General features: G+C 45.8%; 1 protein-coding gene across 1 annotated transcript in view; it reads right to left on the reverse strand.

Moving 5' to 3' along the window:
- Nucleotides 1-1,712: 1,712 nt before the first annotated feature.
- Nucleotides 1,713-27,049, reverse strand: part of MCTP2 (multiple C2 and transmembrane domain containing 2) — a 163,161-nt gene continuing 137,824 nt past the window's right edge. Inside the window, exons 16-21 of the mRNA XM_048482131.1 lie at nucleotides 26,296-26,370; nucleotides 24,812-24,931; nucleotides 19,761-19,870; nucleotides 12,325-12,434; nucleotides 10,082-10,179; nucleotides 1,713-3,516 (exon numbers count right to left, since the gene is read on the reverse strand). Of these exons, the coding sequence (XP_048338088.1) occupies nucleotides 3,448-3,516; nucleotides 10,082-10,179; nucleotides 12,325-12,434; nucleotides 19,761-19,870; nucleotides 24,812-24,931; nucleotides 26,296-26,370 (582 nt within the window). The 3' untranslated portion in view covers nucleotides 1,713-3,447. The remainder of the gene's footprint in view (nucleotides 3,517-10,081; nucleotides 10,180-12,324; nucleotides 12,435-19,760; nucleotides 19,871-24,811; nucleotides 24,932-26,295; nucleotides 26,371-27,049) is intronic.

A 27,049-nucleotide genomic window follows, 5' to 3' on the forward strand; every position in this document is an offset into this window, starting at 1 on the left:
ACAGATTTAAAAATGAGGAATTTAGTTAGAGATTCCTGCTGACTTTTCATGGAAATGGATTATGCTCACAGGTAGCCAAAGAAGTCCAGCAAAATATAGAGGACTGAGATACACCTCGGAGGTGGCAAATGTATTCTTAAGGTATTTAAGGGGCTTGTTGGTTAAGGCAGGGGTCCTTTTTGAGCCTATGGGCACTTTTGAGAATTTTGACACAGCGTGGTGTGAGCAGCCACAAAATGGCGGCTATAGACGGCATAGCTGGCCACAAAATGGCGGGTGCAGGTTCCTTTCAGACAGACAGTCAAACTTCTTGTGCTGTTGCGGCAGCCGCTGCCAAAATCTTGTTTTTAAAACTCCACACAACCAAACACATTTTCCAGTGGCCAATCAGAAGCCTTGCCGGGTGAAAGCCCCACCCATTTCCTAGAACCATTTGGTAGCCACCAAGAAAGCTGTCAATGGGTAATGTGAAATGATGTGTACTATTTGAAGGGATGTCATGTTGGTGAGGGAGCAAGCTTCTTTTCTGCTGCTCCGGAGACTAGGACCAGGAGTCATGGGTTCAAGGTGAAGGAAAAGAGATCCCGCCTAAACATCAGGAAAAACTTCCTGACAGTCAGGGCTGTTCGGCGGTGGAATGCACTACCTCGGAGTATGGTGGAGTCTCCTTCTTTGGAAGTTTTTAAGCAGAGTCTGGATGGCCATCTGTCAAGAGTGCTTTGATTGTTTGTTCCTGTATTGCAGGGGGTTGGACTTGATGGCCCTTGGGGGTATCTTCCAACTCTATGATTCTACCACATTGGGAACCCCTGTTTTAAGACATGCTCTTCCTTCAGTGTACCCAACTCCACTGTTGTTTGTGGGGACAGATATATGGAACTGCAGTGACATTCATCCAACAGATTTCCAAGGTCATCTTTCTTTTTATTTTTTTTTAATGAAAAACAACTCCAGGAGGCAGCTTAATGGGAGTTACACACCTTTGTTTTGAAGGATGAGACTTCTGCCACTTTCAAACTTCCCTTATACTCCGTTTCAGCAGATTTTTTTAATCTATTCAGATAAAACCGCCTGTGTCCCACTGGCAAGCCGGAGTTCAGTCAATTTTTTGTGAAAATGTCTCTCTCCAGTTTTCAGTTTTTTCCTTGTGCTTCTGAATTGCCACAGTGTGATCTTTAAAATATCTGGAGTGCTGTTGGAAGGAATGCTTTTTTCCCTCCTGCTCTTTCGTGTGGCATGTTCGTTTTCGGCTTTATTTAAAAAAACGTTCTGAGATTGGTGCTACAGCACTGCAACATCCATGCCGTTTCAGTGCTGGTGATATAGCAATTCAGTGCTATGTGGCCAACATTTGGAAGTGTGGGATTGCAATTTTACTATACTGCTATAGCACAAGTCTCAGGAAGTTTTAAATAAAGTCAAATAACAACGCACCAAGGGGAAAGAGGCACTGTTTGAAACAGCCAGAGTGTTTCAGAATGCTTTAGAGATGGCTCGTAGATGGATTGAAATAAGAAGAAGAAGAAGAAGAGTTTGGATTTATATCCCCCTTTCTCTCCTGCAGGAGACTCAAAGGGGCTGACAATCTCCTTGCCCTTCCCCCCTCACAACAAACACCCTGTGAGGTAGGTGGGGCTGAGAGAGCTCCGAGAAGCTGTGACTAGCCCAAGGTCACCCAGCTGGCGCGTGTGGGAGTGCCCAGGCTAATTTGAATTCCCCAGATAAGCCTCCACAGCTCGGGCGGCAGAGCTGGGAATCAAACCCGGTTCCTCCAGATTAGATACACGAGCTCTTAACCTCCTACGCCACTGCTGCTCATAAGCTGTATGAAACACATCTCTTGGTATCACTTTACTAGAAATGGGCCCACAATGAATGACATCCATTTTAGAACAGTAATCTGAAAGGATTCTGAGATCCAGTCCAGTATGCTGTTTCTGAGAGAGGCTCATCAGAGACATCAGGAAGCTCACAGCTGGTTGGCTCCTCCTGTCCGGATTGTTATAAAATGTATAACCCCCTTGACAATGTGTCTGGGAACTGAATAGGGAGACTGCTTGCGCACGCAGGAACTATGCCTGCAGTCCAAGTAATGGGGTTTCAACAGGATTTAACACTGGGGAGATTTTTACTCGCAACTGTAGAGCCAACCTCCAAACAGTGTTCAGCCAACCACTAGCAGGAATAAATGTTTAAGACACTGCGGGGAAATAGTAGAATGGGACCTGCCCAGGAATTGCACGAATCACATTTTTTTTTTATAAAAAGCTATTCCAACAGATGAATATTAAAAGATAAGCTGTGCTGGTTCAGATCAATAGTCAGTGTAGTCCAGCATCCTGCTTCCTGCAGTGGCCAACCAGACAACCAAAATGGCTCACTAGAAGGGCCAAAGTCTCCCTCCCACACAAACACACAGTTGCCCAACCCATTTCCCTCTGAACAAAGAGGCTCCATTTAACCATTACAGCTCACAGAGGACCTGCCTTCCGTTGGTGGACCCGCCTTCCATGAATTTCTCTAATTCCCTTTGAAAGCTAGCAGCCATCGCTATGTCCTGTGGCAGTGAGTTCCACTGGATAATTTCACACTGCTTGAAGACATATAAAAATCAGCCGTAATTTTTTTTTCTTGACAGTTTTTTAAAAATCATATCCTTTAACCATTGCAGGTCTGGCCCAAAGATTATAAAAAATATTTTGCATATGTTGCGTTAGCGTTTCTTTGGATCATCAGAAAAAGAAAAAGTTTAGTAAGAGTCTGACAAGAAGGAAGCCTAGAAGGCAAATCAGAACTGGAGTGTCCACAGGATCACTAGAAGACATTTTACTCTTGTATCCCATGAAGTGGCACCTTAGAAGATGTCCGTCGCCTGCAACGAACTTCTAATTAAGATTAGAAAAATCAGGATTTGAACCATTAATAGCTGTTTGCCATGGATAACTCAGCAGCGATCGCAGGATGAAAAAGGTGAGAATGTTTGAGCCTGCAAGCGATCCCTTGCAGTTACGATAAAACGACATTTAAAACTTTTAAAGCCTCCAAGTAGGCATCAAAGATTTTAAAAGCCGGACTTTAAAAAAAATCAATCCAGTGACACTCAGTAGCTCGGCTAAGTAAAGACACATTCCTGTCTCTTAATGAGGTTCTCTTGGGCATTTTGTAAAAAGCAGAGAATATCACGGTTCTGTTGGAAAAAACCGCTTTTGCGTCATACAAACCAAAAAAGTCTAGCGTTGCCAAATTCCTCACTGGAAGTCATTGGACCTTGTGCTGTTTCGACTCCATATGTACAAAAGTTTGTTTGGAGGAAGAAGAAAGGCTGGTTCCTTATTAAAAAAAATTTTTTCATGTATACATCTACACCTTGGTCAAAACATTGCTCGGATCCAAAGCGGGTCTGGGGGGAGCCGTGTGTGTGACGGTGTCCAGGCAGAGGGGATGCCCCTACACAGTGCTCCGTTTCTTCCTGAAGGGGCTGGACCCGCTGTATGGTTTCAATTCAGCCTGCTGCACCTGTAAAAACAGACAGACATCACGTTCGCAAGGAGGTAACCCAAGCTCATGCCGGCTGGGCTGTTAATAGCTCCCCAAGGAACAAGACGGGGAAAAAAACCAAGGAAGGTTCAAAAGTAATGAATCATTTTCTAAACACAGTAACATTGGGGGGGGTGGGATTAATTGCAGGAAGGATTTGAGAAGTCATGCATCATTTCTTGAAAACTAAAATATTAAAACCAGACTTTGTCCTAATGAGATATTTGGGAGGGGGGGGGGGAGAGAGAGAGAGAGAGAGAGAGAGAGAGAGAGAGAGAGAGAGAGAGAGAGAGAGAGAGAGAGAGAGAGAGAGAGAAGAGAGGGAACTTCTACCTGATCCAGACATTTGTGAAGAAAGGATTTAATTCACAGCTGCCTCCCGCACCGCACGGGGTGCTTCTCCCATAAAGACTGACACTCTTGTGCAAAAGATGATAAAGGTAGAAGTCTTCCCATTATGAGGTTATGTTTAGTATTTTGCTAGGCCCACATTGGAACGGACCTCCCTGCCTCTCTACAGGCCGGCTCCTGCTGTCCCCAGGGGCTGGGGAGGGCAAAAGCCAGTCTGCATGGAGGCTGGAGGCGGGGCTCAGTGGTGGTGTGTAGCCCAGGCAGGTGCTGTGGCCGCTGCCAAGCCCCACCCCCTCGCCTCCCTGCAGGGAAGTGGGGGTTGGTGGCTTGCGGCTGGGGCACACACCATTTTGTCACGTGGGGGGCACTGGGTGACCTCATGTCTCTATAGGCCCGTGGTGGCGAACCTTTGGCACTCCAGATGTTATGGACTACAATTCTCATCAGCCCCTGCCAGCAGGGCCAATTGGTCATGCTGGCAGGGACTGATGGGGATTGTAGTCCGTAACATCTGGAGTGCCAAAGGTTCGCCACCACGGGCCTATAGGCTGTACATCTCTGGCTGTACATCCCTGGTTAGTGATTGGATGGGAGACCTCCAAGAAACACAAGGGCATATGGTGGGGACACAAGCAATGGCAAACCACCTCCAAATGTTTCTTGCCTTGAAAACCCCACCATTGGGTCTCTAAAAGTCAAATGTAACTTAATGACACACACACACACACACACAGAGAGAGAAAGAGAGAGAGAGAGAGAGAGAGAGACAGACAGACAGACAGACAGACAGACAGACAGACAGACAGACCCTCTAAGACAGCGGTTCTCAACCTTCCTAATGCCGCAACCCTTTAATACAGTTCCTCAAGTTGTGGTGACCCCCAACCCTAACATTTATCCATTTTACAGATGGAGAACACTGATGCAGAGAGTCTTAGGCGACCCCTGTGAAAGGGTCATTCGACCCCCAAAGGGGTCGCGACCACCAGGTTGAGAACCACTGCTCTAAGAGCCAGCATGGTATAGTGCAGGGGTAGGGAACCTGCGGCTCTCCAGATGTACAGGAACTACAATTCCCATCAGCCCCTACCAGCATGGCCAATTGGCCATGCTGACAGAGGCTGATGGGAATTGTAGTTCCTGAACATCTGGAGAGCTGCAGGTTCCCTACCCCTGGTATAGTGGTTAATAGTGGTGGACTCTAATCTGGAAAGGTGGGTTTGATCCCCCGCTCCTCCACATGAGCAGTGACCTGTTATCTGGTGAACTGGATTTGTTTCCCTGCTCCTCCAGATGAAGCCTGCTAGGCGACCTTGGGCCAGTCACAGTTCTCTCTGAACTCTCTCAGCCCCTCCCAAACAAAATCTCTATTGTGGGGAGAGGAAGGGAAGGAGTTTGTAAGCTGCTTTGAGACTCCTTACAGGAGGGAAAGGTGGGGTATAAATCCAAACTCTTCTTCTATTTAAGATTGCTTTTCACAGTCCAGAGTTTCTCCAACTAACACATACAAGCTCACAATCGCCAACACCCATCTCTTGTCCCCCACCACCTTGGAAACCCACAAAGTCACTGGGGATCAGACAATCATTCAGTCACATTTCATAAATGCAAATCTTCAAATACAACATCAACAGACAAGCAGCTTATTTTTGCCAATAAATATTTATGCATGACCATCAAATCCTGGATTCTCCAGAGGTAGGAGAAACGCATCTGATCTTAATGACTTCATAGATTGGGATTAGCTAGACTAAGGACTGCTCTGTAGAACTCCCTAATAACCTCAGGCCCAAGGGCAAAAAGAAAAAAAATGAGTTCATAAACATTTTTAAAACATCACCAAAAGATGAGTAATCTTTGAAATTTTTAAGGGTTACATCTGAAACATTTGAAGTTTGTGTAAGTGACTTCATTCTCTCATTTCACATGTAGGAACCAAGGGCCCTTCCACACGTGCAGAATAATGTCCTTTCAAATCCACTTTCACAATTGTTTGAAAGTGGATTTTGCTATTCCAGTAACAGTAAAAAATCCAGCTGCAAAGTGCATGGAAAGTGGATTGAAAGTGTATTATTTTGCATGTGCGGAAGGGGACGAACTGCCACACCTGGCCTTAAATCACCTGAGTCCACACTAACCCATGATGGTGGCACAGAGCTGCCTCCATGTGTATCAGGAAGAAGAAGAAAAATCTGTGTTGAGGTTAAATTATTTCCATCAGCAATTAATGGGAACACATGAGCGGCTGTTGCATTCCAGAGAAACATACGTACATTAAGACTTTGTGTCTAGGCATCAGCGTTTTCGTTTGTGGTTGAAGGAAGTTCATGCAGCAGGAAGAGGACTTTCTTGGCCAAGCAAGCGTGCTAATCCTTCTTGGGGTTACCACCTAATTTGACATTTTTACTGGCAAATACTGGTGAAACTTATGAAATAGAGGATAACTGGCTTTCTATTTATTTGTCTTTTATTTGTTGGTTATCACCTACATACAGTAGATATAAGGCATACGTGCAGTGGTGTGGTGCCAACAGGGGGTGTGATACCTGGGCGCATGCCGGTGCGGGGGCATGGCAGGGGTGTTAGGGGGGCATCACCGCAGCAGGGGCACAGGGTGCATGCGTGCCCTGGGTGCAATTCCCCCTCGCTCCGCCCCGGCATATAGGTAAGACAAATGTCTGCCAGTTGTTTATATACAGTTCAAGTAGGAATTATACCATATTTTTGCTAATGTTAGCGCCATATAGATTAATTGTTCTGTTTTCTATACTCTTTGAAAGCATATTTTGCTGATATAAAACCACGTAAGCATTCATTACTGATGAAAATAATTTAGCCTCAATACAGATTTTTTTTGGTAATTCTTATATATTGAATCTGGACAGTCATAGCTCGTGTGAAGTAGTTTTAGTCTTATCAGAGTAGCGCTGATGTGTTAATATATTGCTGAACATACTGCCTTAAATGTATTGATTTATTGTAAGGGTATTGACTGTCTGTATATTGATTTTTCACATGCTAATAGATTGTGATTGTGATTGTATTATTGTTTCTATATTGGTTTATCAGTGTATTGCTCTGATAGGGATTCTATATTGATGTATTGTTCTAGTGCTGCTGTTGGTGTTGTTAAGTCGCCATCTGAGTATTTTGATTCTTAATTCTAGTTCTTAATGTATTTATTGTTGCTATTATTGTTTATTCTATTATAATGTTTATTATTTTATTATGTTGTCAGCAGCTCTGAGCCCTTCGGGGATAGGGCGGAGTATGAATTAAAACTGAAATGAAATGGAGTCAGACCCTTAGTCTATCAAGTTCGGAGTTGTCTGCTCTGACTGGCAGTCTCAGCAACAGATATTTCACATCATCCACCAGCTGATCTTTTTAGCTGGAGGTGCCAGTGATTGAATGGGGGGGGGGGGCGCTTCTGAATGCCAATTAGATGCTTGATGAGTAATGGATCTTCCATCAAGGTCAATATTGTCCCCTCAGGCAGGAAGTGGCTCTTCAGGGCACAGGTCTTTCACATGACCTATGCCCTGGTCCTTTCAAGAAGAAGAAAATAAAGAGTTTGGATTTATACCCCGCTTTTCTCAACCGCAAGTAACCTCCAAGCAGTTTACAAATACTTTCCCTTCCTCTCCCCACAACAGGCACCTTGTGAGGCAGGTTGGGCTGAGAGAGTTCGGGGAGATCTTAAGGTCACCCAGCAGGAATAGAGGAGTGGGGAAACAAATCCAGTTCACCAGATAAGTGTAAGGACTGCAACTCCCAGCATGCACTGGTTCCTGCCTTTTTGGGAAAAGAGCGGGAAAACAAACTGAGAAGCTACATCCCACCAGAGCTTCAGAACCAATGGGAGACCAGGAGCTGGGAGGAGGGGAAAAGCTGATTGGTTGCTATCTGTTTTTTTGTAAATAGTTTAAATACTGGAACAGAGGAAACGAATCCTCAGTTCCAGCACCCTGTACCTAGGGCCGTGGTGGCGAACCTTTGGCACTCCAGATGTTATGGACTACAATTCCCATCAGCCCCTGCCAATTGGCCATGCTGGCAGGGGCTGATGGGAATTGTAGTCCATAACATCTGGAGTGCCAAAGGTTCGCCACCACGGCCCTAGGTACAACACGGCCCTAGGTTCGCCACCACTGACCTAGGGCAACCTAAGTCAATAAAGTTCTTCTTTTTTAAGTGTTTGAGCGTGTTCAGCCATGCAATAAGAGTCCACCACTCATGCGGAGGAGTGGGGAATCAAACCCGGTACTCCAGATTAGAGTCCCCTGCTCTTCTCCACCACCCCACGCTGGCTTTCTACCCAACAAAACTGCCATTTATTTCAGAAGAACTGTTCTCTGTAGTCTGGAGATCAGTTGTCATGTCAGGAAATCTGGCAACTATTGGGGGGTACAAGAAAAAAATCAGTAAAATTTTGATTTGGGTCCAATGGACCTGATTTTTTTTAAAAAAAAATAAACCCAGTTATTTCTGAACCCCCATATGAGGGATATCTGGATAAAACAATGGAGTCTACTAGAACCAAATTTTAACACACACACACACACACACCCCTCTTCAACTATTCATCTTGACCCCAGGGCTTAAGTGTCTGGCTCTGAGTTTTGTGCAGAGTCCAGAAGTGGTGGCAGGCACAGAGCTGCCTCCAAACCCCACATGGAGCCTGCCAGTGGTAGCAGCTTGTGTAACCCCCGTGCTCAGAATGGGTTGATCCAGTAAGGGGTGGAGACTCAAAGCAGCAAGAGGCTGCAGACCTCATATAGTTTGGAGGAGACAAGGCTACCAGACTTGGACCTTGGTTTGTATAAGCCCTTAACACCTTGTTAAGGTCACTGCAATGTTGTTGGGAACTACTGGGAAGGTAGTTGTTGATTTTTGCTATGTTGTAAATGTTGGAGTTTATTGTTTCAGGGTTTCTTTTTGTGGTTGTAATGGGTGAGAGTTCTCCTGGAAACCTTCCTCATGTTGAATCCTGTTCACCAAGCCCTTGGAGTCTTCAGGAGCCAACCCACTTGCAAAGAAGAATTGGACTTGGCAGTATCAGTAGACTGTAACTAGAAGGACTTGAAAATGGAACCTGAACAGGACCTTGAAGTCTGATGTTAAATGTTGATGTTATATGTTATATGTTAAGAAAGTAAACCATTTTGTTTTTTAAAAATTTGTCGTTGCAAACTCATTCCAAGTATTGCCCCACAGAACCCACAAGCTGAGGTTACACTTGCATAGAGCTACATATCGGGCTCAGCTTTCTGCTGCCCACTGTCTCCAAGCCTGGAGACAGCAGCGATGGAATTTTGGCTAGCAGGTAAGCATGGGAAAGGTGTTGGAGCCTTTTTAAAATTAAGACAGTGGGGCCGAAGCACACTAACCCCCCCCCCCCCCCCCGTGGTGGGATCCAAAAATTTTAGTAACAGGTTCCCATGGTGGTGGGATTCAAACAGTGGCGTAGCGCCAATGGGGCTGGGGGGGGCACGACGGGGGTGGGGCATTAATAATTTCTCTGTTACTGTAAAAAACTCTTACTGTAAAAAAGAAGTTCCTAATTTCCAGCTGGGATCTTTCTGTCCATAATTTAAACTCATTATAGCAAGTCCTATCGTCTACTGCCAACAGAAACAACTACTTCTCCTCTAATTGACTGCCTATCAAATACTTAATACTTTCAAATACTTAATTTTGTTTCTAGAAATCAAAAGAAGGATACTTTCCTTAAACCAGGAATTTTACCATATTACTAAAACATGTTTTTAAAACAGCCCAACAGGGAGAACTATCCCGTTTTCTACCTTCGCTAACCAGCCACATAGGAAACAACAGGACTTTATGATTTTTGGACGTAATGGGATTTCGAACGGAAAAGCAGACCCAATTAGTAACCCCCTCTCGGCACACGCAAATAATTAGTAACCTACTCTCGGGAACTGGTGAGAACCTGCTGGATCCCACCTCTGCCCCACCCCCCCCCCCCCCCCCCCCGGCATGATTCAGAATCTGCTTTTCGGCTCCTTTTAAATTGCCGCTATTTTTTCAGGACGAAAAAAACCTCTGAAAAATGACTTTTTTGGTGAGGGTTTTTTTTTCGGTTCGGCTTTGCCGAATACAGACTCCCACTGGCAACCCTATTTTCAGGACTGGCCTGTTTCTTTGCAGGAGGTCTCCATTCATTACTTACCCTTTGAACATCCGACGGCACCCTGGAGAGGAAATCCAGTAACTCATTATTCTCAATGGCGTAGGGGTTTCTCAGCTTCTTTGTAAATTTATTTATGCCTGACAGAGGGAACAATAACACACAAGGAATTGTTAACACAGACACACACACACAAGCACAGGACTACGCTTCCTTCGGCAAGAATGGGGCAGAGGGAAGAGAGAGTTGTACAAGACCAAAAAAAAAGTATAACAATAAGGACAAGCCAGACGACGTGTCGGTGTCATGCGGAATCATCCACACACATCTTTCCTCGAAGGGAATAGTGGGAGGTTTGTTGCAAAGCGACTGGGTTTGCCTTAGCAGTGAAAAATCCAATTATTCTAAACCAACACAGAAACCAGAATCGTCACTCGGCAAAACTCAGGGTGGTTTTTCAAGGTCTTATGTTGTTATTGGAAACGGATAAATCCCCCGGCCCCGAAGCATGCATGTCTGAAGGCAGCCACCTCTGCGCATTCTCAAAAGGGGGAAGCTGCCCTTCACAATGGACATGTGAGGCGGGTTCAGTACTTGGCTAGTGGTGGCCAAGCAAAAGAAAGCCAAGAGGGCATTGTGGTTAGAGGGTTGGACTAGGAGCCAGGGCAGTTGGGTGGGAATCCCCACTGGGCCATGGAAACTTGTTGGGCGATTTGTAACGTGTCACAATCTCTCAGCTTAACCTGCCTCACAAGCAGTGGCGTAGCACCAAGGGGACAGGGGGATGCACGATGCACCGGGTACATGCCTGTGTGGGGTGTGGTAGGGGGATGACGTTCCAGGGTGGGTGAGGGCGTGGCAGGGGGCCGGGCATACGCATGCCCTCGGCGCAGTTCCCCCTCTCTCCAGCCCTGCTCACAAGGTTGTTGTTGTGAGGATCAAGTGAATGAGGGTCCCCCCAAATGAGTAAAGTGGAATATAAACAATAGAATGGAGTGAACGAAAGCCACCCCTAGGCTACTTAATTTAGCAAGTTACATTCAATATTTTAGCACATTTCTGTTCTGGCTTTTTGAAATGTTGCTGCTTGCCGTAATCTTACACAGATTTTCTTTCCTAGCCCTGCAATGACCGATATTGAGCTCAGGAAGGGGCATAGTTTAGAGCATAGGTGTCAAACTCGCAGCCCTCCAGATGTTATGGACTACAGGTCCCATCATCCCCTGCCAGCATGATGCTGGCAGGGGATGATGGGAACCACAGTCCATAACATCTGGAGGGCCGCGAGTTTGACACCTGTGGTTTAGAGGAATGCAGAAGGGCCCCGGTTCAATTCCCAGCATCTCAAATTGAAAGATCTCAGGGTAGCAGGAGATGGGAAAAAGACCTTGCTTGAGCTACTGTCTGCCCTAGTAGCTTATACTGCAGTATGGCAACCGATTTTAGGTTTGCTGGCTTTGTTGACCCTGCAGCCCCCCTGAGTGGCAGGAGAAGAAAGATAAAATGAAGAAGAAGAAGAAGAAGAAGAAGAAGAAGAAGAAGAAGAAGAAGAAGAAGAAGAAGAAGAAGAAGAAGAAGAAGAAGAAGAAGAAGAAGAAGAAGAAGAAGAAGAAGAAGAAGAAGAAGAAGAAGAAGAAGAAGAAGAAGAAGAAGAAGAAGAAGAAGAAGAAGAAGAAGAGGAGGAGGAGGAGGAGGAGGAGGAGGAGGAGGAGGAGGAGGAGGAGGAGGAGGAGGAGGAGGAGTTTGGATTGGGGAATCAAACGTGGTTCTCCAGATTAGAGTCCACCTGCTCTTGACCACTATATTACTGACCTGAAAGAGGCATAGGGTGGTTCTCTGAATTGCCAGAAACTCTATGGTTTTATCATAGAGTTTCCAATGTTTCCTAGAGCTACCCTTTGTTACGTCCAGGTTTTTCCCAGAAGTGACATAGCAATGCCATCGATATCACATGTACCCACCACGTCCTTGCCCCTGGGCCTCCCATCAATTGCTGGTCTTTGCTGAGCAACCCTTACCAATGGTCTGAGTATGTCAGCTGCATATGACCCTTCTATTGGCATGCAGTGTTCTCTATCTTTATATATTCATTTATTACATCCATGTCCCACTTCAAAGAATCCCACAAGGCAGCCTATGACAAATACCATTTCTATCCACAACAAGCAGTTAAAAAAACAAAAACAAAAACAGAAAGAAACGAATAGAATGAAAATCTTCAAGGCACTTTTGCAACAGATGAAAATCCACAAACAAATGATGCAGAGGCGACAGCACAAACTTACCCCAGAGTAAAATGATGTACCGAAGCGGTATGTAATACAGCACAATTGTTGCCACTGCAAAGACCACACACGCGAGGACAGACAGGAAAGGGACTGTCCAGTTGAACGTACTGCGGGCCAGTAAGGAAACGGGAGAGAAGAGAGAATTTTTTAGGCATTTGCTCAGATTTCTCATCTTATCCTTCCACCAAGGACCTCAGGGTGGTAAACGCAGCCCCCTTCCACCATTTTATCTTTTAAAAAACACTTCTCATTATACAACACACATTTAGAAAATATACAAAATAAAGATAACAGTGGCACACAATGGTGGGCTGCAGTTGAAGGTCTGCTCACGACCTGAGTTCAATCCCGACGGAAGTCTGTTTCAGGAGGCCGGCTCAAGGTTGACTCAGCCCTACATCCTTCCCAGGTCGATGAAATGAGTGCCCAGGGTGCTTGGAGGAGAGCGTGGAAAACTTGGGGAGGCCATGACAAACCACCTCCTAAACAGAGTCTGCTTCCAAATGTCAGGATGTGATGTCACCGGGGGCATATCTGCCTGGGGACATGGGGTAACCCATGTGCCCCGGCGCAACTAATCAGATCATGTGGGGGTGCAAAATCAGCCCCCCATTTGACCAGATGACTTCCCCTCATCTGACTTGGGTGTCCCTTGGCCCCGCTCACTTTGTTGTGACAATGTCGTCCAGCTGCCTGGTCTGATTTGCACCTCCCTCAACTCCACCCAAGTCGTGATGATGTGGGTGGGTGGCGGGGCGGTACAGGGGTGGGGCTCCACAACCCATGGGGGGGGCGCCCAGAGAAGGTTTTGTCCCCAGGTGCCATTCCCCCCCATATGCCTCTGACATCACCCCATGGGTCAGTAATGACCCTGTGCTTGCATTGAGGATGACCTTCACCTTTTGGTAAGAATGTCTTTGACCTGGATAGCTCCTGATCTCATCAGATCTCAGAAGCTAAGCAAGGTCAGCCCTGGTGAGAATTTGGATGGGTGACCCTTAAGGACTACCAGGGTTATGAAATGAAGGAGGGCAACGGCAAACCGTGTCCACATGCCTCTTGCCTGGAAAATCTTATGGGACAGTCATACTTCAGCTATTACCTGATGGCACACACTCAAGCACAATAAGAGTTAGGAAAATATCAAATACGTGTATACTCAAATTCCAGATCTAAATCCATATGGATGTAAGATTTATATACAATGCTCGCCAGGCGTAATGTTATGCCCTCTGCCTTGTTACATGGTAGATTTAACAATCAAGAACAGTCAAATAGATTGGGGTGCTGTGTGGTTTCCGGGTTGTATGGCCGTGTTCTAGCAGCATTCTCTCCTGACGTTTCACGTGCATCTGTGGCTGGCATCTTCAGAGGATCCTCTGAAGATGCCGGCCACAGATGCAGGCGAAACGTCAGGAGAGAATGCTGCTAGAACATGGCCATACAACCCGGAAAACCCAGAACACCCCAGTGATTCCGGCCGTGAAAGCCTTTGACAATACAGTCAAATAGATTGTTGCCCGTGTAGTGCTGGCTTAGTCAAATCTTTGGCCCGCCAATTATTGTATTGTTCCAGATCCGAGGAAATCAGATCCAAGTAGGTGAGTCTCACTCCTTTATTTTTAACTGATCTCCCTGACTTATTTAGATCACATTACTTGCTGGATAATCCAGATCCTTCCTTTCGTGTGATGGTGGCAGATTTTTTCCCCCGGAAATTATCAAAAGACAGCAGCATTTTTTCACTTAACATTTTATTCTCTGCTTTGTGTATCGATGGTGTTATCTGTCTTTCTCTTGCTGTATGTTTTTTTTACTGTTTATTTTGCCAATAAAGGCTTGATTGATAAGATTTATATACCCAAACAGCCTTCAGCTTGTATCTGGATTACACTGAAGGTACAACCTTAGCCTGAACTTATTCCAATACCTGAGAAACATGGATCATTTCTCTATCTCTATCTGTCAAAGGTATTATTAGCAAAGGCCTTAGATTCCACCTAAACATTAGGAAGAACTAACGGTGGAATTCACTGCCTTGGAGAGTGGTGGAGTCTCCTTTTTTGGAAGTTTTGAAACAGAGGCTAGATGAACATATGTCGGGAGTGCTTTGATTCTGTTCTCCTGCATTGCAGAAGGTTGGACTTGATGGCCCTTGGGGTCTCTTCCAACTCTATGACTTTTCACTACAGGTCAATTTTTATCCTTAAATCAGCTTCCCGTATTTACACGGGGAACCGATCCACCCTCATAATTTTTATGTTATTTATTTAAAATTTGGGTGCTGTGTGGTTTCCGGGCTGTCTGGCCGTGTTCTAGCAGCATTCTCTCCTGACGTTTCGCCTGCATCTGTGGCTGGCATCTTCAGAGGATCTGATGTTGGAAAAGCAAGTGGAGTATATATCTGTCCAGGGTGTGTGGGGAGTGTCCAGGGTGGGTGGGGAAACCTTGTCTATGAGTAACAAAGGCGGCAACCAGGTCAATAGTTGAGGGCATCTGAATAGAAGTATGAGTAACAATGAAGACTATAGCCTGGGAGTAACCCTGTAGATAGCAAGGTCACTGGTGGGAGCATCTGAACATTTATTTAAAATGTTTTTATGTTGCCTTTCCACTTGATCAGGGTTTACATGGCGGCAAACATTTTTTAAAAAACTTTGGAGCAATTAAAAATACAGTTAAAATGGTAGAACAGGAGTCTAATGAAGAATGAGAATTATACTTTACGTAATATGTTGAACCGTCTATTTTACAATATGCAGATGAAGAACACAAAACTAATCAGGTAGGCTTAAAACGTAACTGAGTAATTAAAAAATAAAAGGTAGAAAATAGTAATAGACAATGGTAGATTTAAATTCAATTATATAAATGTTAAATAAATTTGTTGTGGTAAGAATAGATTTGTTTTGGCCTATTGCTAAAATATAAGATTGATGAGAAGATCATTATATATTATGACAAATGAATAATTGTTTGTAAGGCTCTCTTATACTGTAGATTCTTCAGTAACCATTAAGATCCTTTTCTGGTTTGTTTGTTTCTTATTTTGTTATGTGGTATAATTTTTTCCCTAAATTTTGTTCATGTTTCCTTTGCATGTTATAAATGTAGAAATGACAAAAAATATTATTAAAAATGCAATTAAAATGGCAAATAATTCATTTAAAACACATAAACAACACTAGCAGGAATGCCAGTACCTGTTACTGGGGGGGGGGGAATGCCGGAAGAAACCTGCTGGCGAAAGATGACACTAGAGCAGGGGTGGGCAATTATTTTTTCCATGGGGCCGCATAAGAAACAGAAAATATTGTGGAGGGCCGGGCCAAAAGGCAGGGGGCGAGGAGCTTTTGAAAGCCCCGCAGAAGCCGGCAGCCAAGGCAACCGGCTTCTGCGGGGCTTTCAAAGGCGCCTCGCTCCCCAGCACGGCAGGGGGGCCAGTCAGGGTCATCCGGCGGGCCGGATGTGGCCCGCGGGCCGTATAATGCCCAGGTCTGCACTAGAGGGAGGCAGACAGATTTTCCTGCGGAGGGAGTTCCAAAGTTTGGGTACCATGACTGAGAAGGCCTTTTCTAGCATTCCCACCCATCTAGCTTTAGGTAGCAAGAGCATCCAAAGCAGGGCTTCCAAGTCTGACAGGCATGAACAGGTAGGTTCATATAGAAGGAGGAAATATACTGGTCCTGTTCTGTACAGGGCTTGAAAGGTCAATTCCAGCACCTTTACTTGAGCCTGGAAATCAACTAGAAGCCAACACAGATGGAATAAGACTGTAGTGATATGGCCCCCGTGACCCACTCGGTTCAACACCCTGGCCATGGCATGTTGTGCCAACTGTAGCTTCAAGACAGTCAAAAAAAGTAGGTTTGAGTCACAAAATAAAATTACGTTACACATTTTAGCTGGCTAGAGGTTCCCGGGGAAACCACAAAACGAAGAGTTGGGATTTATACCCTGTCTTTCTCTCCTTTAAGGAGCCTCAAAGCGGTTTACAAACTCCTTCCCCTTCCTCTACCAGCAATGGTAGATGGTGCTGAGAGAGTTCGGAGGGAACTGTGACTCTGCCAAAATCACCCAGTAGGAATTAGCCGTGGGAAACAAATCTGGCTCACCAGATAAGAGTCCACCACTCATGTGGGGAATCAAACCTGGTTCTCCAGATTAAAGTCCACCACAACACCACGCTGGCTACACCTCAAGGATTGTGACCATTGGACAACCCGGTCTATGGCAGGTTTAAGCAGGGGCCAACCATGTGTGAACTAGACTACAGAAGTGGAAAGGGGAAGGAAACTCTTAGAGTTTGGTTCCGCACCTGAATCTGGGCACAGAGAAGCATTATACTTTTGAAAGGCATCGGTTATTGGATGTTTACTGGATATACCCAATATACGATGCTGGCGCAAGAGAAAGGCCTCAACCAAAGGGTATCAGACGGAGTTATGAAAAACACTTTGTCTTATTTGATGAATAAAAAGCTGGCCAGGGAAGATAATGCAGCCCTTCAGAGGAAGGCATGACACATTTTAAAATTAAAGCCAGGGTGACAAATTGACCCATAAACAGATGGAAACTATGTTTAACGCCACCCAACCTCCAAGCTGAGCTGGGCGAGTAAAAAAAGAGTCCCTTTGAAATGCAGGGTTATACCCATGGCAGCACTTATCTAAACCATCGTGTCATTTGTTAAAACCACTTCGGTGGACTCTCCCTGCCCTCTCCCCTGTTCATAGCAACGGGGCTGTTGAGTTACAATAGGATTCCTGGGGGATTAGGCAGAGCAGTCGTCCGAGTGTCCTCTCGGGTTCTGAAAGACCTTTGTCGTCCAAGCAAATGCCAGAATCAAGAGTCACCGGTTTCCCGAGCCTTCCTGCCACACAGCTGCACGCAGAACAGTGCTCCGTTCACAGGCTTGCCCATTTTCCGCACAGCTGGGACAGATGTTGCAAAATCGCAACACATGGAGCTTGTTGTATTTTTAGACCCCACACGTCTCTTATTAAAAGAACGGAACTGTCGAAAAGCTTGCAAAAATGGAACGGGGTCACACAGCTACTCCGAGCGGGCGAGAGAGAAAAGCAGATGGCCACCTCTGCTCGTCCGGCTGGGAGGGATCCGCTGAGCCAGAGAATGGTCTGGAAATGTATGACACAGGGCCTACAGATGAAACTGAGCAGTCCTACCTTCACAGAAACTTCTTGGTCGACCAGTGGGGACCCTACATAAGCCTCAGAGAAATTGTGGGGTATAAATAATCATTTAGGTATCTCTTTCTTGCCCTTTCTCCAAGGAGCTTGGAAACAATTTATTTAACTATTGAATCAAAAAAACATTTGTTAGTCATCTGCCTTCTTGTGAAGCTGAGGGCAGTATACGACATAGACAAAAATGTACAAAAAAACATAAAAATTTACAACCACAATTGAGGACTGTTAGTCAACTCATCCAAAGGTGGTCCTAAATAAAATGGTCTTCGTTTGGATTCATATCCCCCCTTTCTCTCCTGCAGGAGACTCAAAGGGGCTGACAATCTCCTTGCCCTTCCCCCCTCACAACAAACACCCTGTGAGGTGGGTGGGGCTGAGAGAGCTCCGAGAAGCTGTGACTAGCCCAAGGTCACCCAGCTGGCGTGTGTGGGAGTGCACAGGCTAATCTGAATTCCCCAGATAAGCCTCCACAGCTCAGGCGGCAGAGCTGGGAATCAAACCCGGTTCCTCCAGATTAGATACACGAGCTCTTAACTTCCTATGCCACTGCGGCTCCCTCCTGCCTCCTAAAGATCGAAAGCGAGGGGGCCAGCCACACTTCCCTAGGGAGGTTACTGCATAATTGCGGGGCTGCCACCGAAAAGACCCTCTCCTCTATACCCACAAAATAAGCTTCTTTGATTGGTGGGGCAGTCAGGAAGGCTGTGATCTGAATTCTTGGGCAAGAACATGAGGGACAGCATGGTCCTTCAGACACCCTGGCTCCAAGCCATGTAGGGTTCCTCCTATCTGAAAGACTTCCTTTCTGTCAAAAGGAGACATCGTATCTTCAACTTAGCGTAACTTTGACAGTTTAAGGAAGTAACAATTCCGCACACGAGGGAAGGCCAAAGAGGAATGACAGTTGCATATGCCAAGAGCCTAGAAAATTTGGCTCACCTGTAAGGTGCTTTTTCAAATGCCCAAAATACCATTTCAGATACCCAACATAACAACTTTTGACTCCGTTTGAAAACCTAGTCAAACACTTAAAGGGACTTAAGGCAACCTCTGAAACAGCTTATCAAAATGTTAGCAGCGAAAGGACCTTCAAAGCTTTCCCAGATAATATCTTCCATGGCTCCTGAGACACACTCTAGACCAGCAGTTCCCAGACTGTCAGGAGGCCTGTTATGTTGGGTTTTGCTTTTGCTGCTTTCAAATGCACAGGGGGGTGGAGGAATGGGTTAAATGCATTTTCTAACTGTCTTTCCACTGTTTCTGTAGGATGTTATGCAATCCCAGGTGGTGCCCAAGGTCACTGCCTGACCATCTCATGTTATCTCTCTTATGGTAACTTTTAGGCGCGCTTTCCCAGGCTGGGAGGTGCAAGTTGTTTTAACTATTGGGTTTCGCGCGGGCAATTCCCAGTTCTGGCTTTGACCAGGGAAGATCCAACACCATTAAAAACTACTGATCTTCAACAAGAGTCTGCGTGTGTTTTTGGGATTCTGACACAGACTTTAGCAAGCTGGGGAGGCCCATCTGAATCTACTGTTTTTCAAGAGCCCACAAGCCTTCTCTTCCTCCCTCACTGGGAGCTGCCACGGGAACTCCCTGGGAGAAGCTACACTGGGCTCCTCTGTCTGGGGACAGAGATCAACAGAGGAATTTCTCCAGTACTCAAAAGTACCCCAGAGAGCAATAAGAGAGCAACCGAGCAATGAGCATTCGCTCATAATTAAAATACAGAAAACGAAAAACAGGATATAGTTAATTTTGTCATCACCACTGAACTGAAGACAGAGACAGAAATTACTTCTAGGCTACTTTCGATCAGTGGTGTACTACTAATGGGGACATGGGGAATCCCGTGTCCCCGGGTGCATGCTGCCAAGCCCTGCCTCTCTGGCCTCCCTGCAGGCCAGCTTTTGCCCTCCCCAAGCCCTGGGGACAGCAGGAGCTAGCCTGCAGGGAGGCTGGGGGGCAGGGCTTGGTGGTGTGTGGCCCAGGAGCCGGCCTACTGCCACTGTGTCAGTCCAAGCCCCGCCCCATGAGCCCTGCCCACCATCTTCTCTGCTAACTCCCTGGCTTCCATAAGTGAGGGGGGGGGCAGGAAGGCAGTCATGCCCCCGTGCGCAGTTTAACCCCAGTACGGCACTGCTTCCAATCAACACTTTAGCCAACTGCTCTCCACATGGTGGTCAGGAAACCCTTCCCCCGGATTCCAAAACCTCCACTTACTTTTTGATCCGTTCTGCAAAAGAGGCGAGATCTTCCAAGAGGTTCTGAACTGTTATAACAATGTCCTGAACCATGTAAATCCTTTCTCTTATGCCCTTTTTTTCAGATTCCTAGAAAGATTGAACAAAAGGTAGGGGAGAAGTGGAGAAATACAAAAAAGAAAGAAAGAACCATATGAGTTCCTTATATCTGAAACCGTCCCGAATCCAAACACAAGGCTCATCAGAGTATGTTAAGAGCATTTGACATTGCAATGTTAAAAATCCAAACACCCGCTACAGGTCTGGATTCAGGCTGGAGGTCTTGAAAGGTTTCTCACACAACTATTCAAGACACATTTTCAAATACAACAGGTGCTAATCTTTTGGCACTGGTATGCCGTGGAATGTTCTTCATGTCATCAAAAGCCAAAGAAATGTAAGTACTGCAGGACAAGGGACAAGGATTTCAATGCCTCTGCCAGATCTTCAAAAAGTTGGGTTACCGAAAAAAAAGGTAGCCTCATTATTCCTCTTACTATAGAAGATGAGGAAAACTACAACCATCTACCCTCCTTGGAAGGCATGAAATCAGTTGCAGAAGAACTAGATTGAAATACAGAAGCGCCTTAGAGACCAACAAGAACAAAAGAACTCGCAAGGCTGCATAGGGACACAGGGCTCTTATCTCAGTAAAGATGCTAATTTTCTGCCACAATTTCTCCCCTGCTTTAACCGAGGCAACTCATTTTGCATTGTCCCTCTGCATCCTGATTCTTCTCTGTGCATGGTAGCTCCCACCTTCAGACTGGGATAGAACATCTTACTACTATCTGTTCCTGCCTGTATCTGACGAAAGGAGCTATGATTCTCAAAATCTATGTTACCCTCCTAGGGAGGAGTCCGGCCGTTCCCCCCTTTTGGGGAGGCTTTTTAATCAATTGGGTTATGGGACGCCTGTTATTATTGTATTGATTGCTGTTTTAATGAATTTGAGTAAATGTAATAATTGTTGATGTGGTCACTTATTGTGATCTCTTGTTATAAATTGTATATGCGTTGACTTTGTTGTGCACCGCCCAGAGCCCCTTGGGGATGGGGCGGTATACAAATCTAAACAATAAATAAATAAATAAATAAATAACTTAATTAATTAATTAATTAATTTTAAACAGCTTATACCCCAAAAAAATCTTGTTGGTCCTTGTCCCACTAAGTCCCCTGAAGAGGATTGTGCTCAGTAAACTAACAATCTGCTGGTGAACTTTGGCCTAAAAGATGGCTGGCTGACCTCAATCTGGTTCAGGGCTTTTTCAGCTCCAACTTGGTGGAATGGCTTCCAGTAGAATTCCGGGTCACTTTCAAGGTGTTGGTATTAACCTTCAAGGCCCTTCGCGGCTTGGGACCCTCATACCTTCGTGACCGTCTCACCCCATATGTCCCAAGTAGGCCTCTGCAGTCGGCAGAGGCCAATTTACTGGTGGTCGCTGGCCCCTCCATCATGCAACTGGCCTCTACCCGGGCCAGGGCTTTCACGGCCCTGGCCCCTGCCTGGTGGAACGCCCTTCCACCAGACGTGCGGGCCCTGCGGGACCTTGGAGAATTCCGCAGGGCCTGTAAAACGGTTTTGTTCCACCGGGCTTTTGGTGAGGCCGGCCGCGGATGCCCCCATGCTACATGCCATTATACCATCAGCACCATCAGCACGTCCAATATAAAATCTGACCGACGCTGCTACCCCCGCCCGGCCTTGGGATCGGGCGCCACACACACTTTTATAATCTTGCTGTTATGTATATTGTATTGATGCTGCTAGTTTTATGAATTTTTGTATATTGTTTTAACTTGTTTTAATTTATTTTATTTGGTGTATGTTGTTTTGGCCATTGTATGTTTGGCCCAGTGTACACCGCCCAGAGCCCTTCAGGGGTGGGCGGTTTATAAATTTGATATATAAAAATAAATAAATAAATAAATAAATAAATAAATAAATAAATAAATAAATAAATAAATAAATAAATAAATAAATAAATAAATGAGACACGGGGCCCTGGGGGACCTGTTACAGATTCACGGGGCCTGTAAGACAGAGCTGTTTCACCAGGCATACACTTGAGGCAGCAACAATTTCCTATCCAAATGGCCTCCCTCCTTTTCCCCAGAGGGATTTTTCCATCCATGAAAACCAGAAGCTCACACATCACATTTTTAATTAATTAATTAATTTCATAAGACCATAGAATCATACAGTTGGAAGAGACCCCCAAGGGCCCCAAGGGCCATCAAGTCCAACCCCCTGCAATGCAGGAACACACAATCAGAGCATTCCTCGCATATGGCCATCAAGCCCCTCTTTAAAAACCTCCAAAGAAGGAGACTCCCCAACACTCCGAGATAGTGCCTTCCACCATTGAACACCCCTTACCATCAGGAAGTTCTTCCTGATGTTTAGGTCACCTTGAACCCATCACTCCTGGTCCTGGTTTCTGGAGCTGCAGAAAACAAACTTGCTCCCTCACCAACATGACATCCCTTCAGATATCTAAACGTGGCTATAGTGTCACTTCTTCAACTTCTCTTCACCAAACTAAACATCCCCAGCTCCCTAAGTCTCTCCTTGTAGGGCATGGATTCCAGACCTTTGACCATTTTGGTTCCCCTCCTCTGGACCCATTTTTTTGCATCTGTTTCCTGCCCTTCACCACAATAAAAAAAACATACAAAATCCAACCATGTTAAAATCACAATAAACCCCCATCTGAAAAGCCCTAAAACAATCTAAAATCCCATCCACCCACCCCAGACCAAAAGGGAGGGGTGTACGGACACCTCAGGGGATCCTCTTCTGAGTGAAGAGGATGGTCTTCACCAGGCGCCGCAACTCCTAGAGAGTAGGCACCTGGTGAGCCTCTGGACAAAGGGCATTTCACAGTTTACTGTACGCAGTTGCATAGCTACCATGGGGCAGGGAGGGGGGGGGGGGGGGTCGATTAAGAAAAGATTGATCAACCAAGGACGTTATATACCATTGCTACTTTTAAATTTCCTTTTCAAATCTCCCCCTGTCCCCCGAAAAAAGTATGGACATGGGAATAGTGAAAACGTTGGCTGGGATCCATAGAGGCACTTTAGACACACTTACTGGGGCTCTTTGACTTTCAAAGATTTGAATACCAGACCCCTAAGCCATATAGCAAGCTTTTTATGGATCTTCCTGATGAGTGGAAACTTTTTTTTACATCAGTGGAATTTGGAAATACCCTCTGACTGCATTTAATTTCTTTCCCTTGGCACAACATTGAAAATAGTACTTCGTCATATCTGCAGCATCATGCAGCATCATTTATTTATTTTATTTTGTTTATACCCCACCTTTTCTCCCTAATGGGAAACCCAAAGCAGTCTCCCTCTCCGTTGTATCCTCTTAGGTTTTAGGCTTGGTCAATACCCTAGAAATTTGGTAAAATTCGCATTTGGATTTATTTGGGCATAAAATTATCTGTATGCCCGAATAAGACAAATAACATATTTGGATATACCCGAATATTCGGATATACCTGAAAAATTCTGGTCCGTCTGATTTTTTTTTTTTGTATTTTTTGGTGGTTTTTTGCATTTGTGCTTTCAGGGGGCACACTTTTAAAGCTAGCTACACCAAAATTTCAGGATATCATCCAAAGGTTCTCCAGATGATACCAACCAGCAGTTTTGAGGGCATACAGAATTGCTGAACACAGATTCCATCCAGTTTTATTTATTTATTGTTTCAATTTCTATACCGCCCGATCCCCGAAGGGCTCCATCTGACCTAATGCTGCCTGTCCATTAATTAAGTTATTCATAACAAAATGTTGCCAACTACAAATGAACGTATAACCATGCCATAGAACCTACGACAAATAAACCATCATGGTTCAAAAGGATTTCAGTATCACTTTGAGGCTAGGGGGCCAAAATGTGAGCCCCAAGATCTCCTAGGAAGTGTAGCTCCCAGCAGGTTGCAGAAGAGAGGAACTAAGGGGCTTTTTCAGCCAGCTGCTCTTTGCCCCCCCCACGTGACCCCAATGGTGCACACCCAGGGTGGAGTGTCCCCCCCATCCCATTGGTGCTATGTGACTTGTTGGAGGTTCTATAAAAATAGAAAGGTTCCAACAACACTCCCTTTCTATCAGTTACATTCTCAACAGTCCAAGATTCTGTCATACTTGGATATCATCCCAAGAATCAGGACACAGAAGATGGATATGCAAATGAAGAGCAATCATTGGGGGGGGGGTTTAATGGGGGGTAATCTTTGCTGCTTTGCATACATGAAGAAGAGAATTGCAGCAAGAACTTTTGAGGCACTGAAGCATCAATTCAACATAGAACTCCAAAAAAAGGAGGGGGGGAATCACATAACGGTGGTCAGGAATTGTTTTGAGGGGGTGAGTTCAGGAATTCATTGTGGTAAAGAGGGGGACTGAAAACATTTTCCAAATGTTTTTGGTGATTTGAGCAGAAAGGACCACTGGGGGCCAATAACAAAATGGCCGCCACAAAATGGCTGCCACGGGAGGCGGAGCCAGCCACAATCTCCTTGCTACAGCTTAGCTTCAGTAACGCAGTGTAGATCCTTGAGCTGTGGTGGCAGCTGCTATCAAAACAATATTTATGTGTTTTAATGGTTTTGTGAATTTTAAACTATTTTTAAAATAAAATTTTAAACAGGTTTTACTGTTCCATGTTATAATTGTTTTTAGATTGCATTGGATTTTGATTCCTATGTTGTAACCCACCCTGAGAACTTCGAGTATAAGACAGGATAAAAATACATACATACAAACAAATAATAAATACATTTCTAAGAATTTGCACAGCCAACCAAATCTCCAACAGTCACTCAGAAGAGCCTTGCTGGCCCTCTAGGATCATACCAACATTTGACAGGAAGCAGAAAAGGTGTTGGTGGGTGGATACCATAGGTAGGGACTGCTGCTCATTACATACACTGCAGACATCAAGTCGTACTTACTCGTTCTTACTCAAACCCTTTAAAAACATATTGAATTATGTGCAAAGGCATTTACTCACCACAAATGCAAACAGGCTTCTGACCGGAGACTCCCACAGAAAGCAATTTCGGAGAAACTGAATCGTGTTCCATAAGGACATAGTGATTCTTTTCACACGTTCCACATTTCTTGCCAAGATCTGGACACAAGACGTAGGTGGGGGGGGGGGAGGAAGGAGTGATAAAATAAAATGAGACCAAAACTCACATCCCTAAGAAACAAGGCCATGGGGAGGGGCGGGGGGTGGTGTGCGTGCGTGCGTGCGTGCGTGCGTGTGTGTCTTTTCCATTTGGAATCTCTCAGCAGTTTGCCCTGATCTACCCACACCATTCCGGAGGACAAGAAGAGGACCAAGTTTAATAGAAGCATCGACTGATAAGGATTTCTATTTGGTCCAATCCTAGGTGGCAACGCAGAACCTCTTCTTGCTTATCTTTTTATGTCATCGCTTTTCTCTTGCACAGTGCATTTGGAAGGTGGTTACCACAGCTGTCAAGTACAGGAAGCTATAGTAAGTCACTAGATCTTTTGCTGTCCCATTTCCCCTCTCCCTATCTTCTGCTTAACAGTGAATTCTGATGTTTACATGGGGACAGGAGGGCGTTGATCCTCGGTAGGAGGAAGAGGAGTTTTTATATGTATCCTGCTTTTCTCAACTGCAAGAAGTCTCAGAAGTGGCTTACAAACTCCTTCCCTTCCTCTTCCAACAAAGGATAAAAGATGACACATAAAAAAGCCCATATATTAATTAGAAGTAATTTACTAATGAATAACCCAGTGCACAAATAACAGAGCAAAACAAAGTTTCCTGCTCTGAAACAAATGACAGTTTGAGGGGTGGGATCAGATAATCATCTAACCTCATTGACCTTTGAAAGACCAGATAAAAACTGTGGCTTGGTTGTGACCAACACAAGCTTGGCTTTCCCTCTCCACCCTTGTGCAGAGCAAAGACTGAAGACTTCCTGGTTTGAAATGAATCACAGATTTTCCAGAAATCCAGATCTCAGCGTTTTAACAAACTGCCACTTGTTTCGGGTCCATGAACCAGGATTCTAGATTCTTTCATAGTTTCCGTTTTTCTTCTATCGGCGAAGGACACGGAGGGGACCCACGAGCCCAAGGAAACACCAGACACATTCTTACCAAGTGCCAACCAGTCTGTTGATAACTGTGGTGTAGAGCCAGTGGGACTGAGGGAGGCGCAACGCCCTGGGCGCATGCCAGTGTGGGGGCATGGCCTGGGCATAGCGGGGGCATTCTGAGGTGTTCCGGGGGTGGGCAACGCTGCAGCAAGGGTGCAGGGCATGCATGTGTCCTGGGCACAGTTCCCCCTCGCTCTGCCCCTGGTCAACAATGTCAGAATGTAAACAAATCATTTCTTTCTCAGCTCGCTTTCCCACCCTTTATCAGCATTCAGGCTGAGCCACTCTACTCTATTTCATGAGAGCCACCCCTTGCATACAGAAAGGCAAGGCGTGCCATTCCTAGAGATCAGCATACCTTCTTTGAAAACTTGCGGTTGTCTTCCAGAAGCCGCCGCTCGCGTGGCAGAAAGGTTCTCAGACAGGCTTTTACCTAAAACAGAAAAGACAACACAGCACCCGATGTTAGCATCCACACTAAGAAAGTCGGCATTCAAAGTCCTAGCAAAGGCAGTTTCTGCATTCTGCGCTGACCAAACCCCCCTGGGACCGTTCGCACGAACGGTCCCAACAACTTCTTTCGAACACTGAGCGGTAGCGTGAACACCGTCGCCCGGCCGACCCCAGCGATGTCCCTGGCCCCTCCGGCTTTGCATCGCCGAGGCCTGGAGACACGCCCCCCCGGCCCTGCATGCCTGCTTTAGCATCCCAGGGCAGGCGTCTCAGACTTCGGCGACGCCGGAGAACTTCCGGAAGAATAAGGTAAGTAAAGGGTGGGAGTGGGGGGGAGGGCGCCTTGGAGCCGCTGCCGTTCGCACGGCAGCGGCTCCAAGCCGGTGTTTCCAGTAAACCTTGCTCCCCGAGCAAGGTTTGGAAACGCCGGCTTCACGCCGGTCGGGCGGCGCGAGGGCGGCGCGGCGGCACAGCAGCTGCACCCCCTGTGCAAATGGCTCCCTGGGGATGGCGTTTTTGCCGTCCCCAGGCCGCCATAAAACGCCCGTGCAGAAAGGGCCTAAGAGAAACAATGGTGTTCCACAACTGGTCACACCATTTGGCCCATGTGGAAGTGTGGCCCAGTAGTGGTGGGGAAGGGCAGCTCTATTCCCCTGCAG

This window comes from Sphaerodactylus townsendi, linkage group LG17, assembly GCF_021028975.2.
Source record: "Sphaerodactylus townsendi isolate TG3544 linkage group LG17, MPM_Stown_v2.3, whole genome shotgun sequence".
Classification (NCBI taxonomy): domain Eukaryota; kingdom Metazoa; phylum Chordata; class Lepidosauria; order Squamata; family Sphaerodactylidae; genus Sphaerodactylus; species Sphaerodactylus townsendi.